This window comes from Muntiacus reevesi, chromosome 15 (genome assembly GCF_963930625.1).
Source record: "Muntiacus reevesi chromosome 15, mMunRee1.1, whole genome shotgun sequence".
Taxonomy (NCBI): Eukaryota; Metazoa; Chordata; class Mammalia; order Artiodactyla; family Cervidae; genus Muntiacus; species Muntiacus reevesi.
The window spans coordinates 29,029,467-29,044,877 of NC_089263.1; the positions used below are offsets into that span (position 1 = coordinate 29,029,467).

The window sequence follows — 15,411 nt, forward strand, 5'->3', positions numbered from 1 at the left end:
GACACTTGAGGCTACAACTATGTAACGGATCTTTAAGAGGGCAAAGCCAGTGACGCCTACGCCACAACCTCCCCTGCCTTTCGCCCAGACTCTCGAGAACAGAAGCGACTGCGCAAAGAATAGCCTTACCCCTTGCTCCGCCCCCCTCTCTTTCTTTGTTTCCACGTCCGAGGATATCGCGAGAGTTGGGAGGCAAATCCCGCGAGCTGAGACCTGGGGCCGGCTCTGCGGCTCTCGCGGTGTTTGCGCGAGACTACTCTTTTCCTTCCTCCCTTGCCGGTCCGCCTGCCTTCCTCCCCCTCTTCCCCGCCCGGCCTCCCCCTTCTTCCCCCGCGGGCCCCCTCCCCGCAGGGATAATATGGTCTCCGGCGATGGACGCCCCAAGTGCAGGTTAGTTTCAGTCCGCCAACTGCATCTGGCAATGGAGACGCGCGCTACCCGGGCCCCGAGTTCTTTGCTTCTGTAGCCTGGAGTCGCTTGGCCGGCGCGGGGGCCCTCCGGGCTCAGGTCCTGCTCCCCAGGGGCCTGCCTGTTGGGCCGCACTCTCTGCGCCTAGGCCGCGAGAGCCCGGCCTCGCAGCCCTCGCCCCTCAGCGTGACCCCGCCGGGGACGTCTGCTCCGCCGCTGGCTTTGACCCTTGGCGGCCTCAGCTTGTTGGCGCCGCTGTTGGCTGCCAGGGCTTCCCGATATTCCTTAGTGGCACTAGGGTCGAGGAAAGGCCCACCATCTTCTTCTCCCCCCCCCCCCACCGCCCCCATTTGTAAGAGATGAGGATGGGGCCAGTGTCTCATCGCTGGGGTCTCACGCAGCTAGTTGTTTATTCCGCTGTCCAGACTCGAGCCCCTCCTTCTCTCTTCGCCTCTAGTAGCATAGTGGGGGGTGGTCAAGGCCGAACACTGGTCAGCGGGTTCTCTGACCATTTATTGCAGAGCTGGGTCTCCTCCTCCACCATCCACCTTCCTCGCTTCCCCCTCAGCAGAAAAAGAAAAACGTTATGTACTCTTAGAAAGTGGGCTGTGCTTATCGCATCTCATTTCAGACCAAGGTCCTAACAGTGTCGGGGGTCCTGCCCACCCACCGCAGTGAGTCTGCACAAAAGTCTCAAGGTTCTGTAACCTCAAGGTTACTTCCACTTCCCCCAAGAACCTTAGAAACAGGGACACATTCAAATGAGACCCCTGGCTCTTCGTAGTTAAGCTTCAATTCGTGCAAAACCAGAAAGACGGGTCTTTTAGGGAAAATCTGCTATTTTACCCAGATATTTTGTTGTTCACTTTTACCTTTAGGCTTAAGGCCTATTAAGATCTTATCTGATAAGTTGTTTGGTTTGGTTTTGATTTTGTTCATGTTATTGAATGCTGTGTAAATGTCTATCTTTTGATTATTTTTAAAAAATCAGTTCTAACATAATTATGCTGTTCTCAATTTGCCCTGTTTGTATTTATGCAGTTTTCAGGACTTGTCTTCACACATGTGTCTATACATCATTTAAATCATTCTTATTGTCCCTTTCCAGGTATTCTTTATTACCGCATTTCAGTTCATCATTTTACCAGTTTTTATTTGAGAGTCATGGTTTAGAGTTGTACTGTCCAGTACAGTGGACACTAGGCATGTGTGACTATTTAAATTACTTAAATAAAATTTGAAAGGATTTCTCAGTCCCGGTAACCACATTTTAAGTGGTCAGTGGTCCCATGTGTCTAATGACTGTCTTATTGAACAGCTCAAATACAGAACATTTGTGCCATTGGAGAAAATTCTGTTGGACAAATCTGGTTTCTAGGTGTTTTCACTTTGAATAAGGCACTTTGTAACAGTGCATAATGAAAGTTTTTTCTTTTTTTTCTTTCCAGGATATGCCTTTGAGTACCTTATTGAAACATTAAATGACAGTTCACATAAGAAGTTCTTCAATATTCCTAGACTTGGAGGCACCAAGTATGGTAATGATGCTTACATTTTCTTGGGTTTATTTAGCTTCTAATAATAAAAATGCATTTGTTTAGCTGAGTTGAAGAAATTTTAAGTTTATTCTCACCATGTCATAGTAGGCACACCTACACGTATCTCTAACATTGGGAAGACTTTCGTGAGAGGAGGATGTAAGCCCATACCGTAGCTTCTTATTTTCATATCTTAAGTTAGTTTTGTAATGGTTGGTTTATTTTTTTCCCTAAAGAAACTACTAATACATTTTTAAAAACAATAAAAACTTGACTGATGATATTCTAGAGCTATTAAATGTATATTTTAATTTTTCAAGTGAACAGTTCCAACAGTTCTTTATCTACTGTCCTTTGATTAGGAATCATCAATAGGGCCCACTGATTTGAGTTGTTGACCAGGGCATGGTTTGCCTAGGCTTGTGCACCAGCTCTCTTGGCAGCCCTTTGCAGGCTCCTGATCCAAATCAAACCTTTCACTGAAGCCTCAGAAGAGTGAAATTGGCGGAACCCCATAGTATTGGATGAAGCCTTGACTTTATTGACAACTGAGTGGCTTTCTCAACCAGGCCACTAAAAGGAAGACCTGTTTGAAAGAGTAATTTAGATGATTCTTTTCTGACTTTTCAGTGAAAAGAGAAATGCCAAATCTGTTGTAGTTTTGGAAGGAGATTTTCTTTAACCTTGGGATTTTTTGTTTTTTTCCTCTTGTGTTGGTTAGGAAGATTGCTTTTGATTTTTCTGTAGGTTTTAATGGGGTAAATGTTCTAGACTAGCAGTATTTTCTTGTGTAGTGTGAGAAGATTTAGATATCTTAGAGTGCATTTTGGAGAAAATGCCTGTCTTAGAATTAGGTAGCCATTTAAAAATAAACATTTCACCAAAATCTTTTACTTTGCATATTTAGTTGCTGTGATTTGTTTTGAGAGGTTGATCTTTTCTTAGTGCCATGTGTTGTTCATTCACATTTATTTTATCTCTTCACTAACGAGGAACTTGTATTAATTTTGAAAAGGGAACAGCTAAGTTGATTATATACAAGAAAGATCTTTTTATTCCCACTATACTTATCTCAAATATCTGGGCTTCCTTTGTGGTTCAGCTGGTAAAGAATCCACCTGCAATGTGGGAGACCTGGGTTTGATCCCTGGGTTGGGAAGATCCCCTGGAGAAGGAAAAGGCTACCCACTCCAGTATTCTGGTCTGGAGAATTCCATGGACTATAGTCCATGGGGTCAAAAAGAGTCAGACATGACTGAGTGACTTTGACTTATCTCAAATATTTAGTGATTCTGGCCTGGAAATTTCTTAACCCGTACTTTATAGATTAGTAAAGTAAAAGAACACATGTGGGGATATTTTTTAGTTTTGAGTATAAGTTCTTTCTTTGGATAATTGTGGAAATGTGCCTACTTGAAAATAGCCTGTATTTCCCAAATGCAGGAAATCAAAAGAACTATGAAATGCGTTGAGAGAGTGATTAATAGTGTAAGAGCTATATTATCTCTGGAAAATAAGCTGTTGTGGGCATCTGTACATAATTGAATTTCAGAGTACCAGGGTTTTTATAGCCATGATAAATATAATAATAGAATGCCTGTATATATAAATGCCTTTAAAACAGAAATTTGGGTTTTATTTCTCTAGGGTTAAGTTTTGTTTTTTTTAATAGAATGGTTACTGTGAGAGGTTTATTGAATAGTTACCTAAATAATTTCTTAATGACTATTAAATAGGGAATAAAATTTGGAAGAATTGATTTTGAAAGAAAGGAGAAACTTGAGTAGAAAAACAGAAAAATCCATGTTGGATTTATCTGGAGGGACCAAACTGAATGGCCTCCCAGACCTGTGCTTAAGAGACATTACTTTGGTGATCACCAGGAGAAGGCAATGGCAACTCACTCCAGTACTCTTGCCTGGACAATCCCATGGATGGAGGAGCCTGATAGGTTGCGGTCCATGGGATCGCTAAGAGTCGGACACGACTGAGCAACTTCACTTTCACTTCGGTAATCACCATGGTTCCCGACCACTGTCTTCTCTGCTTCCCACGTTCGGATACCTACCAGGCTGAGAATCATGGTTGTAATGGGTAACTTAATGAAGGGAAAGCGTTCTGGCTCGCTTATGTGTTGGGGAGAAAAGGTAGTCTAAAACACTCTTCTAAGCTCCCTGCTAACTGTATCAGGAATGCCTGCAGCTGCAAGGACCAAAATCCTCCTGTACAGTGACTCTAACAAATAGGAGTTTATTTTTCTCATCTAACAAGAAGTCTGGGTGTGGACATACTGGGACTGTATAGCACCAACATCAGCAGGGACGTAGGCTTTTCCCTTTTTTTCTGTTTTGTATTCATTTTGGGGGTTGCAAATAGCTGTTGTATCTCCAGCCATTATGTACATATTATAAGCAGCTGGAAGGGCAAAACAGGAAGAAAAACCCTCCCCAGGAGCTTATCTCCTTGGCCAAAATTTTCTCACCATTCTCAACTTTAAAGCCTGAAAGATTTCATTTTCTGACTTTTGCAGTGGAGAAAGACAAGGGAAAAGTGGTTGGGAGTGGGTGGTGAGTGAACTAGCCTAGGCTATCTGACTCACTAACAATGCTTTCTTTTATTGAGTCTGTTCTTAGATAGAATACAACACAAATTATTTGATTTTTGCTTTTTTATTGCCATTTTATCTTTTTGCTTCTCTAGTTTATACTCAAGGGATCCTTATGGAAGGGCTTCCCTGGGTGGCTCAGTGGTAAAGAATCTGCCTGCCAGTGCAAGAGATTCAGGTTGGATCCCTGGGTTGCGAAGATCCCCATTAGAAGGAAATGGCAACACACTCCAGTATGCTTGTGTGGAAATTCCCATTGTCAGAGGAGCCTGGCAGGCTAGTCCTGCCAGGACTAGCAAACGGGGTTGCAAACGAGTCGGACACAACTTGGAGACTAAACAACAATCCTTACAGTAGTAGACATGTCATGCATATTGATCACATTTTAAACTTATATAATCTGACTAGCGGCAAAATGCTGTTTTAGCCATCTGGAGCTATTTACCTGGCACTCGAGTGCACTGACTACAACCTTAGAAACTTTGCGCTCAAAATCTCTTAAGTAGATCTCTGAATTTGAAAGTGTACCTGGTTGCCGGGAAGAGAGAAATCACTGTTGCTTGGGATGGCAGAGGGATTACAGAGGCCAGTTAACACTTGGGGGGTTTAGAATGACTGGCAAGCATAATGGAAGACATAAAATGAAAATGAGTAAGGAGGAGGGCAGTGAAGACACTGGCCTGGCTCTAGTGAAACATATTTTAGTGAGTGGCTGTTATGGGCAAGAGGGATTTCAGGCTAGTATAAAGCCTCAGGCTGCCTTCTTTTTCTCATATTATCTCATTCATCTTTCTTTTTTTCTTACTAATTGCTTGCTTTTTAACCATAGTACTGCTCAATCCTGTAGTGGAGCTAGGACTTGGTTTTCCAAATCCTACCTTACACTCTCCAAAAGAAAATCTGTATTTAATTTTTTAGGAGAGCTTTTATTGATTATAAGAAGTTAGGTTGGGATTGAAAATCACAGACAGAAACATTATAAGCAGTTTAGAGACAGTTTCATTTTTATGTGCATATACAAATATATGTAAATGTGCTCCTTTAACAAAAATACAGTGTATGTTGTTTTGTAACCTTTTTTAATTTAGTATATCATGAACATCTTTCTCTGTCATTGAATACAAGTATCCATTGCTGTCTGAATCTGTGTGGTTTCTGAACCAGGGATTGTGAGTTTTGAGTAGAAAGGGATATATACACTTTTCTACAGCTTCTCACGGCTGCACAGTATTGCCTATATGAAAGCCTCATGGTTTAGTTAGCAGATCTTTGAATATTGAAGTTGTTACCATCTTTTCCTTATTTATAAATAAAGCTGTGTGTGAGGTAGTTAAGTTTTGATGCCAGCTCATTATATAGAATTATTGGATTGAAATTATTGTTTCCTCCATCTCCATCAAGTACTTTTCTTTTTCATTTTTACTGTATATGTACTGTCTCTTCCAGTCTTTGCCCTTCAGTCAGTATAAGGAACAAAAACTCACTTAACTCAGCATTCAAGAAAGAAGATGCTATTGCAATTTCCAGACACCCAATGGCAAAGGAAGAAAGCTCAGTCAGGCCCCCTGGGAACTAGAATTTCTAAGCCAGAGGCTGTTCTTTCTGTCATGTGGAGATTGCCTGTTCTCTTTATCCTTGTTCCTTTTTGAATGTCTGCTCTCCAGTCTTCTCTCTATAGCCCACTTTACTTACTGAGGTTGTGTAACAGTATTGCCACTGCCAGCCCTCTCTGTTATGCTGGGCTTACCAGCCCGCTACGACTATATCTCTAGATGACTTTTTCACCTATTGTTTTAGCCTACAGTTAACCTGTAGTTTGACTGGGCAAATCAGACGTCTGTTGCTCGTCTATTATCTTACTGACAGGAGCACAAGTCCTTGTTTTCTAATCTTGTCTCTTCCTTGGACTCTGGAAAGGGCAGTAAGTTAGGTAAGCAATGAAATAGTTTGCTTATAATGTTTATACACAAGGCATAACTTTCTAAGGATTACCTTTACCTAATGTGATTCTATTCCATCTATAACCATGCATTCACCAACCTTCTACCACCAACAGTGGTCTGTTGGGTTTTTTTTTTTTTAATTGGTCTGTTGGTTTTAACTGTGCTTTTGTAGATAGTTTCTGTTCTAGATTGAGTCTTTTGGTAGCAGAGAACAGACACCCACTAGCTCAAGTGAAGAAAGAATTATTCTGATATTACAGAGCTCCCAGGCAATGACGGTTGGCTGTATCTCAAGAAAATGGGCAGTGGGCTCGGAATTAAGAGAGCTCTTTAGTTTTCCTCTCAGTGCTTCAAATTCCTGACCCCTCTCCACTCTTCTGCTCCTTCCACTTCACTGCAGACAAGCCGCCTCTGCTTACCACGTTCATACACGGCCACAAATGGCAGCCTGTCTCTAGCCTAGTGCTTAATAGCCTTCTGGTTCAGTCTGTGTCCTGACTGCAGATTCCTGAGAGAGGAATCTCATTGTCCTAGTGTATTTTTTCCACGAGGCCATTGGTCATTGACCTGCCAAGGGGTTGGCTCCTGCTTCAGTGCTGTAGCCAGGGAGGTAATGGGACACTGAGCACTCTCCATTCCATGGCTGGCAGTTTGGACAGGCACCATGAAGTCCACTGGTTACGTTAGCAGATAGTGCAAGATCACATGCTTACCAGGAGCAGATGAGAAGAGTGAGTTTGCTTGTACCTTTGTCAATAATAGATACTGTTTGTCTGGTTTTCTCTACCTTTGTCAGTGAGTGCCAAGAAAAATCTTAAAGAAGCAGGAAACTCTTTTCTCTTTCTGTCTTAGGTGCTCCATAGAAAAATTAAAACAACAGCAAAGGTCAGAGTTGTTTATTGGAAATCAATCCCATCCAGCCTGGTACTGGTTAGGGAGAGAGAAACAATACCTTGACTAATGAGACATGGGGGTGAGTTAATCCTGTTGCAAAATCACTGTTGTTGAACCACTTCTTAGATCTGGGGTTACAGGGCCTTCTAAAACAGTTTCTGAATCTTTTCTCCAGGCTCCTAGCCTTGAACAGGGATTTTAGGTTAACCCTAAAGCTACTCTAGCAGGTTCTTACTAGTCTCTTTGCTCTCTTAGTCTGGACTCCAAAGATACCCTCCGTGAGGCTTTAGGCAGGCCTTGAGTATTTGAGTAATTTCCCCTTGCTTCAGTCTTCAGTGTATTACTCTTTCATATTTAGTTTACCTAAAGCCTATTGTTACTACTGGTATCTTGTATGGGTAATTTCTCCATCTACTGTTTAAACCTGTAATGATCACTTTTGAGAAATACCAAAGCCTTTTACATTATCTGTCTTCACTACATTGCCTTGTGGTTGGCAGGGAAGATAGTTTTATGCAGATAAAGAAAATTAGACTAAAAATCTGAATAATTTGCCTAAGATCTCATATCTTCTAAGTGAGAAAATTTAGTCTTAGACTTATATCTTCTGATTTCAGACCAGGATCCCCATCCCGCCCAATACCATTCTGTTTCCCAACTTAATGGCATTAATAAAGTGCTAGTTAGTGTTTATTATTTACTATATTCACTCTGAGGTAAGTTCTGTTATTATCACTTGGCCAAGGTACCACTCCTAAGTATTACATAATAAATGGTGGAGGAGAAATTTGAACAGAGACCTGTGATTCCAAAGCCTATGTGTGTAAAACTGCTGTGCTGGGGGTTGTATGCTCATATGCTCGTGCTTACAGGACTGTAGAGGCACCGTATACAAGCGAAGTGGCTCTGGCTGTAATTGTGTTAAATTGGACAGCAGATGCCCTGTATAAAGGAGTAAATGCTACTCAGTTCCAGCAAAAATGTGAGATTGGAGTTATAAAATTTTCCCTTTATCTTAAGGAGCCAGAAATTTGAGTTTTCCTGTTAAAAAAAATCTCTAATATTTCAATGTTGGCAGTTGAACTTTAAAGTGTTAAAACTCTGTAAAACAAAACATATCTGTAGGCCAACAGTTTTTGAGCCTGGCACTGAGAGATGTGTTATATTGCCTAATCTTGATAGCAGCCACTTAACCTTGAGTGGTAAGATCTGCAGTCCTGGAAACGCTTTTCATCAGCTGCCTCCCATGTGAAACAGCAGGCCTCAGCACCTTTTTTTTTTTTAAGGGCTGAACCACCTCTTAGATCTTCTACTGAGTAATTGATCAAAAGGATATCTATTGTTATCAGTTCGTTTCAGAAGTATGATAACACATTGTACTTTTTCAGTTTAAGTCACAAGCTTGTTCTGGTTCCCCAGGTGACTTTTAGATTACCTGTCCTTAAAGGATAAGCTTTCCAGATTGGTAGGATTCTAGAAATTCCTAGTTAGAAGAGGTGGCATTAATCCAGCCCAGTTTTCTGCTTGGTGCATGTATCTTTCAACAACCCTGTTTAATTCATTCAGTTAACATGGAGTACTGACATGTTCCTGGCAAGTGAAAGATAGCTAAGATGGTATCTTTGTGCTTAAGGAAGCACACAGTTTAGTAATGGAAAGGGAAATTTAATATAAATAATTAACTGTGATACAAGAGTAACAGTAAGATGTAAGGAAATGCTGTATTATATGTTACTATAAGGCTGACAGAGAATACCCAAGGAACAATAGATTGGAAGGGAGTCAGAGATCACTGGAGAAGTTGTGGTTTAACTCATTAGATAGCAGAGATGTTTGCTGGTTTGGTCAGGCTGGAGCTGGTCTGGAGTTGCTGCACAAGCAGTAGGCCATCCTCGAATTCAGGCAGGGGACTGGGCAAGCCGCATCTGGCGGTGTGGATGTATATGGAGACAACAGATGCTGGAGGGGGCAAGAGTCCTTCAGAGTCACGGGACACATGGGGGCTTGCAGAAGCAGCAGCTGCTCATTGTGTGACCCTCCAGGCAGCTTGCAAGGAAAGTGCAGGCAGTGGCAGGGCAAAGGCTCTTCTGTGTGGAGTTTCTTGATCCAGGTACTGGCCGCAGGCAAGAGTCTTTGAGCATGCACAGCTGCCTGGGGGCTCTTGGCGCCCGTGTTAAAGGGGGGCTGTGGTGATACTAATAAAGTGCATGTCTGCATTTTTTATATATTGTATAATAAAGTGTGTCCGCATTTGAGAGATCTGTATAATTCAGTGAAACTTTCTCAAAGATCTTCAGTGCACACAATGAGTAGACATTGATGGGACTAGATAAGAAACAGACAGGCTTACTTCATTCATTTTTGAAAAAATATCTGCCAGATATCCATGTTTGAATAACCAGAGTTTGTCAGTTGTTGTTTCAAGTAAACATATTGTTCTTTAGGAAAACTGGCTAGTTTAGCTTGTAATTCAGTCACACAAGTGTTTATCCCTCAAGCAACTATGGTACTTTGGTTTTGAGCAGAAATGCTTTTATGCACTTCATTGTTGTCACAGAATATTGAGACTTGACCTCAGCAATTGAGATTTAATACAATTAATACTTTTTCTGCTTCATCAACGACATTCTTAAGTGAACCTGGTATTTTGCATGAAAGTGAACAATACAATGAGTACAAGTACAGTTTGGTGCCATTGCTCTGAGTCCTGCTAAGGCCTCAGCAGTTTTATCCACCATTGTTTTTGAACTTTCGGCACATATGTCAGAATGGTGGAAAAAGCAAATAATTTAAGGATGATGCCTGGATGCTTTGGCATAAGCGTATGGGTGGATGGTGGTGCTGTTTACTGTACTGTGGAACACAGGAGATGATAGTGATATGGGACAGGGCAAGAGGGAAGATCACTGAGTTCAGTTTAGGTACTAGTGAGCTTGGGAACATATCAGTATTCAAGTGAAGTTGTTTGTGAGGCATGGTTCTGGAGCTCAGGAGACAGACCTGGACTGCAGAAGAATATTTTGGTATTACTGTGTGGTAAGAGTGTGTTGAAGCCACAGGATCAGTTGACACTCCTAAGAGGAGACAGTGTGGAGTGAGAAAAGAAGTGAACCTAGATGTGAAAGCTGAAGAGCTCCTACATTTGAAGGTCAGGGAAAGGAAAGATTGAAGGCCAAAGGAGAAGGGGACGTCAGGGGGTAAGACGGTTAGGTAGTATCACTGACTCAGTGGACATGAATCTGAGCAAACTCCAAGAGAGAGTGGACAGAGGAGTCCTGGCGTGGGGTCCATGGGGTCGCAAAGAGTTGGACGTGACTTGGTGACTTAACAACAACAACAAAGGAGTAGAAGTCGGCCAGGAAACCAAAAGAGGGCTGCCAGAAGATGTTAAGAACTGTAAGGGAGTGAAAATTTTGACACTGACAGTTTCATAAATGCTGGCAGAAGACACAAAGCTGTTGGCTCAGAGACAACGGATCGTTATCACCCACAGCAGAGCCGGGTGCTTGGTACCAGCGTTTGCTGAAGAGGGTCAGGTGAAACCTGCACACGAGGTCGTGTTAAAGAAGAGGAAGTCTGACTTAGCGAGCCCACATCTGTTACAACGGACAGTAGCATGCCTGCCCTTTGCTCCAATAAGAGACACTGTCTTTATCTCCCAAGGCTAGTCATTATATTACATCTTTTTAAAGACAGTCTGGAACAAAGCCAATCATTGCTTCTGCTTGCAAGTGGTGCAGAAATGTGAGATAGGAGACATGGAGAATGGTATTGTGAAAGCCAGTAGAAAAAGAATGTTTCAAGGAGGAGGAGATTGTTAGCTCTGTTGAATATTGTAGAAGATGATATTGGAATTCTAGTTAGAACTCTTTCATTGATATTTTAAGAAATCAGATTGTTCTGGGCTGAAGTTTAGAAGTGTAAGATGAAATGCATAGAAAACTGGACATTGGGAATATGAGGGACTCAAAAAACTTGGTTGAGAGTTTGAAGAAAGCAGTTCTTGGAAACTGTATGTGTGTACTTGCGTACACAAGTTTGTGTGAAACTGGAACTAGGAACTTTAAATGCTGATGGGAAAAATCCAGTTGAAGGATAGAAAAGGAGAGGAAAGGTGAGAAAATTGTTGACTCATCTCAAATGAGTCCTAATGTGTAACTGGGAATTGCATACAGAGCTCCAATAGAAAGTTGGCATTTAGTAGGAGGAGGTCCACAGCTGCCTACTTAATTGGGAAAGGGATAAATCCAGAGTTATCTAGGCTTATGTGTAAAGTAGGAAGAAGCCGAGGTAGCTACTCTCTGCTGTTAGGGCTCTGGAGTATCCACCTATAGATATACTTTAAGGATTAAATGAAGTAATGTAGATAAAGTACCTTGATACATACTCCATAGTAGATCTTAAATGAATAACTATAGATGTTACTGTCTAAAAAGTTGAAGAAGAAAATTGTATTGGTTTTCTGTTACTGCATAATATATTTTAAACCAAAAGGCTTTGTGTTTAAAACATTAAGTAAACATCTCACAGTTTCTGTGGGTCAGGAATTCAAAAATGGCTTAGTTGAATAGTTCTGGCTCAGGATCTCTCATGAGGTTACAGCTAGGTGTTAGTTGGGGCAGCAGTTATCTAACGGCCTGATGGGCTAGAGGATCCGCTTTTAATGTGGCCCATTCACATGACTGGCAGTTCGGGCTTGCTGTTGGCACGGAGGCCTCAGTTTTATTCCACATGAGCCTCTCCTCAGTGCTGCTTGATTGTCCTAACAGGCTGCCAGTTTGTCCCAGAGTGAGCCATCTGAGAGAAGAAGGCTGATGCTGAAATACTTGTAACCTAGCATTAGAAGTCATGCACTGTCATGAACCTAGCGGTTATCATATATACTAAGGGAGGTGAGTCAGACAGAGAAAGACAAATACAGTATGTTATCGCTTATATGTGAAATCTAAAAGAATGATACAAATGAACTTATTTACAAAACAAAAGGAGACTCACAGACATAGGAAACAAAGTTAAGGTTACCAGTGGGGAAGGGGACGGGGGAGGGATAAATTATGAGTTTAGTATTAGCAGATATGTGCTGCTATTTATAAAATAGATAAACAACAGGGACCTACTGTATAGCATAGGTAACTAGATTCAGTGTTTTACAATAAACCATAATTATGTGTGTATGAATCTCAGTCATTTTGCTGTACGCCAGAAACTAATTCAACATTGTAAATCAACTGTACTTCAATGCAAGAAAGAAAGAAAAACCCTCTGTCATCTCTGCCTTACCCTTGGTAACACAAACAGCTGATTTTCAGTGTAGGTTGTGTGAGCATGAATGCTGAGAGGTGACGATTGCTGGTATCATCTTGGAGGCTGGCGACTGCAGAGAGAAATAAGAAATGTTTTGTTTGTGGGAGAAGGTGTGTGTTTGCACCTTTCCTTGCTGTGGGCCTCTAGTAGTTACCATGAAATTAGACAGATCTTCAAGTTAGTACTCCTTAATGACAAAATGTCCACTTTTAGCACACTCTTTATTTTAATTGCTTTTTTAATTTAATACTAGTTTTCAAATGGTAGAGTTAAAAAAACAATAAGACCACTAAAATTATAACCAAATTTTTATTCTGCAGAGAATACTATTTTTAATTCTTTTGGTCATTTCCTTTAATAACTTCCTCCATATTATTAATACCCTTGCTTATACAGCTGTTTCTTGATCTCTCAGTTTTAGACTTTACTAACTTTTTACTGTGGAAAATGAGAATTTGGCACTTTTCTTCTGCATATATACCGTGTACCTCTTCCTAATATAGTTATAATTTTGGTTAAAACAATATTCAGTACTTATAACTAGAAGTATTCTCAACCAGTTCATGTAGTAAATGATGATTGCATCTTGTTTCTCCTACAACTTTGTATATTTTTTTTTCTGGAATTAATGATTGTCCTTTTTTGTTTGCTTAATTTTCTGTATCCTTATCAATAATTCATCTCCATGCTCTCCAGAAGAACTAAACTCCTGGTATAACCAAGTAATCTATCAGTTAATTTTTTCCCCCATCTTTTGGCAGCATACCATCTGTACTTAGTTTTCTGCCGCATTTGAGGCTGACCACTCTGTAGTTTACTTACAGCGTTGCCCTAGAAGAGCCTCTGCTCTTTCCTATGTTAGACTGTTTCCTAGAATTCATGATTTTTTATTTTCCACTTCCTTATTTTATATACCATATCCTGATAGCTTCCTACAAAAGGGTGCCTGAGAAGTTCGTTTTTGAGAACTTGACTAATTTTTGTTTTTTAATTTCTCACTGCTTGGCTTTTTTTCTTTTTTAAAACTTTTTATTTTGTATTGGAATATGTGTAGCTGATTAACAATGCTGTGATAGCTTCAGGTGGACAGCAAAGGGACACATAGACATGTGTCCATTCTCCCCCAAATTTCCCTCCTGTCCAGGCTGCCATATAACAGTGAGCAGGGTTTCCTGTGCTTTAGAGACCTTGCCTAATTAATTGATGGTGTACCTATTTGCAGATTTCTAGGCTGAAAATTATTTTCACTTGGGATTTTGAAGGCATTGTTACATTGCCTTCTAGTTTTTCACATTCCTCTTTTACTGCAGGCTATCCTGATTCCTAGTCTTTGTTTCTGATTGCCTTTTCCTTTTGTGGGCATTTAGTTTCAGCTTTCTCTGTTCTGCTCAGTCCATTACCAGTCAGTTAAGGACTATCTTCCAAAATTTTGTTAGCTTTGCTTCTGTTTCTTTGTTCTTGTGGGTTTATAACTTTCTTTACTGTTAACTCTAGTGGATTTCAGGAGAGAGTGGAGATAATTACTGGTGTTTATTTTACCATATTTTGTTAGTAATCTGACAAATGCTTTTTATGAAGATACTTGAAACGAAAAAGATGCCTGAGGAGATTATTTTTCCAGAATAATTAACCAAAGTTAATTTTGTGTGTGTCCAAATGTTCTGTTGTAAAAATGTCCCCTCTGTAATTCCTCTTGGTTTGGGGGGGCTTCATTATTTTTGATTGAGGTAAGAATGGAAATGAATATTTGTTAAGTACTTACTATTTGTCATATGTTTGTTTGAGGGTTTTAAATGTACTAGATAGATGGTGAAGTAAGGTATTCTTCACATCTGCTGTGTAGTTGGCATTCCCATTTTAAATGAGAAAATTCATCAATTTGAGTCACTTTCCAAAAGTCATACCTATTGCAGATAGCAAATAGTGGCTTTGAATTTAGAATTTCTGATTATGTAGTCCTGTATGCTCTTTACATACAACTTTATTATGCTTTAATGTATGTATGTTAAAATTTTCAAGCATAAAAGTAGGGAGAAAATAGTATAATAACCCAGCATGTGTTTGTCAGTCATTTATCAACATTTGTCAATCTTTTGTTTCAAATATTCCACCATTTTTTAAAATCTGTAAACATACTCCAGTATATATCTCTGATGTAAGAAAGGACTTGTAACTAACAAAATTAACAATAATTCTTTACTATGCTCTAAAACCCAGTCCATAATCACATTTCTCTGGTTTAATGTGAATTCCCTAGTGTAAATATATTCTTATATAACTGTATAAATATATTCCTATATATTTATATAAGAAGTATATAAATGTTGGTTTATTCACACAGTATCCAAATAGGATCCACACATAGCACTTGGTCTTTGTGTTTCTTAAATCTCTTTTAATCAAAGTATTCATTCTCTCTCCCTTTTCCATGCCATTTTTTTGTTGGAAAAATGTTCTGTAGAGTGTACTACATTGTAGATTTGATTGCTTCTTCATGGTTTCATTTAATTGTCATATTATCTCCCATGTTTCTTGGTAACTGGATGTTTGATTAGATTCAGGTTTATTTATGTTTGTATTATTTTTGCAAAGAACATTTCATAGTTGGGCTTAAATTTCTTGTTAAATCAAGAGGCATTTAACATCTGTAATGTCCTACTTTTGGTGATGCTGAGTTGGGTATAATTGTTCTCAGTTTGATCCATCCATTATAAGTTCC

The 15,411-nt window shown here is 40.1% G+C and overlaps 1 protein-coding gene across 1 annotated transcript in view; it reads left to right on the forward strand.

Annotated features, from left to right (window-relative positions):
- Positions 1–264: 264 nt before the first annotated feature.
- IREB2 (iron responsive element binding protein 2) overlaps positions 265–15,411 on the forward strand; it is a 49,073-nt gene continuing 33,926 nt past the window's right edge. The window contains exons 1-2 of the mRNA XM_065905966.1: positions 265–390; positions 1,857–1,946. Coding sequence (XP_065762038.1) covers positions 372–390; positions 1,857–1,946 — 109 coding nt within the window. The 5' untranslated portion in view covers positions 265–371. The remainder of the gene's footprint in view (positions 391–1,856; positions 1,947–15,411) is intronic.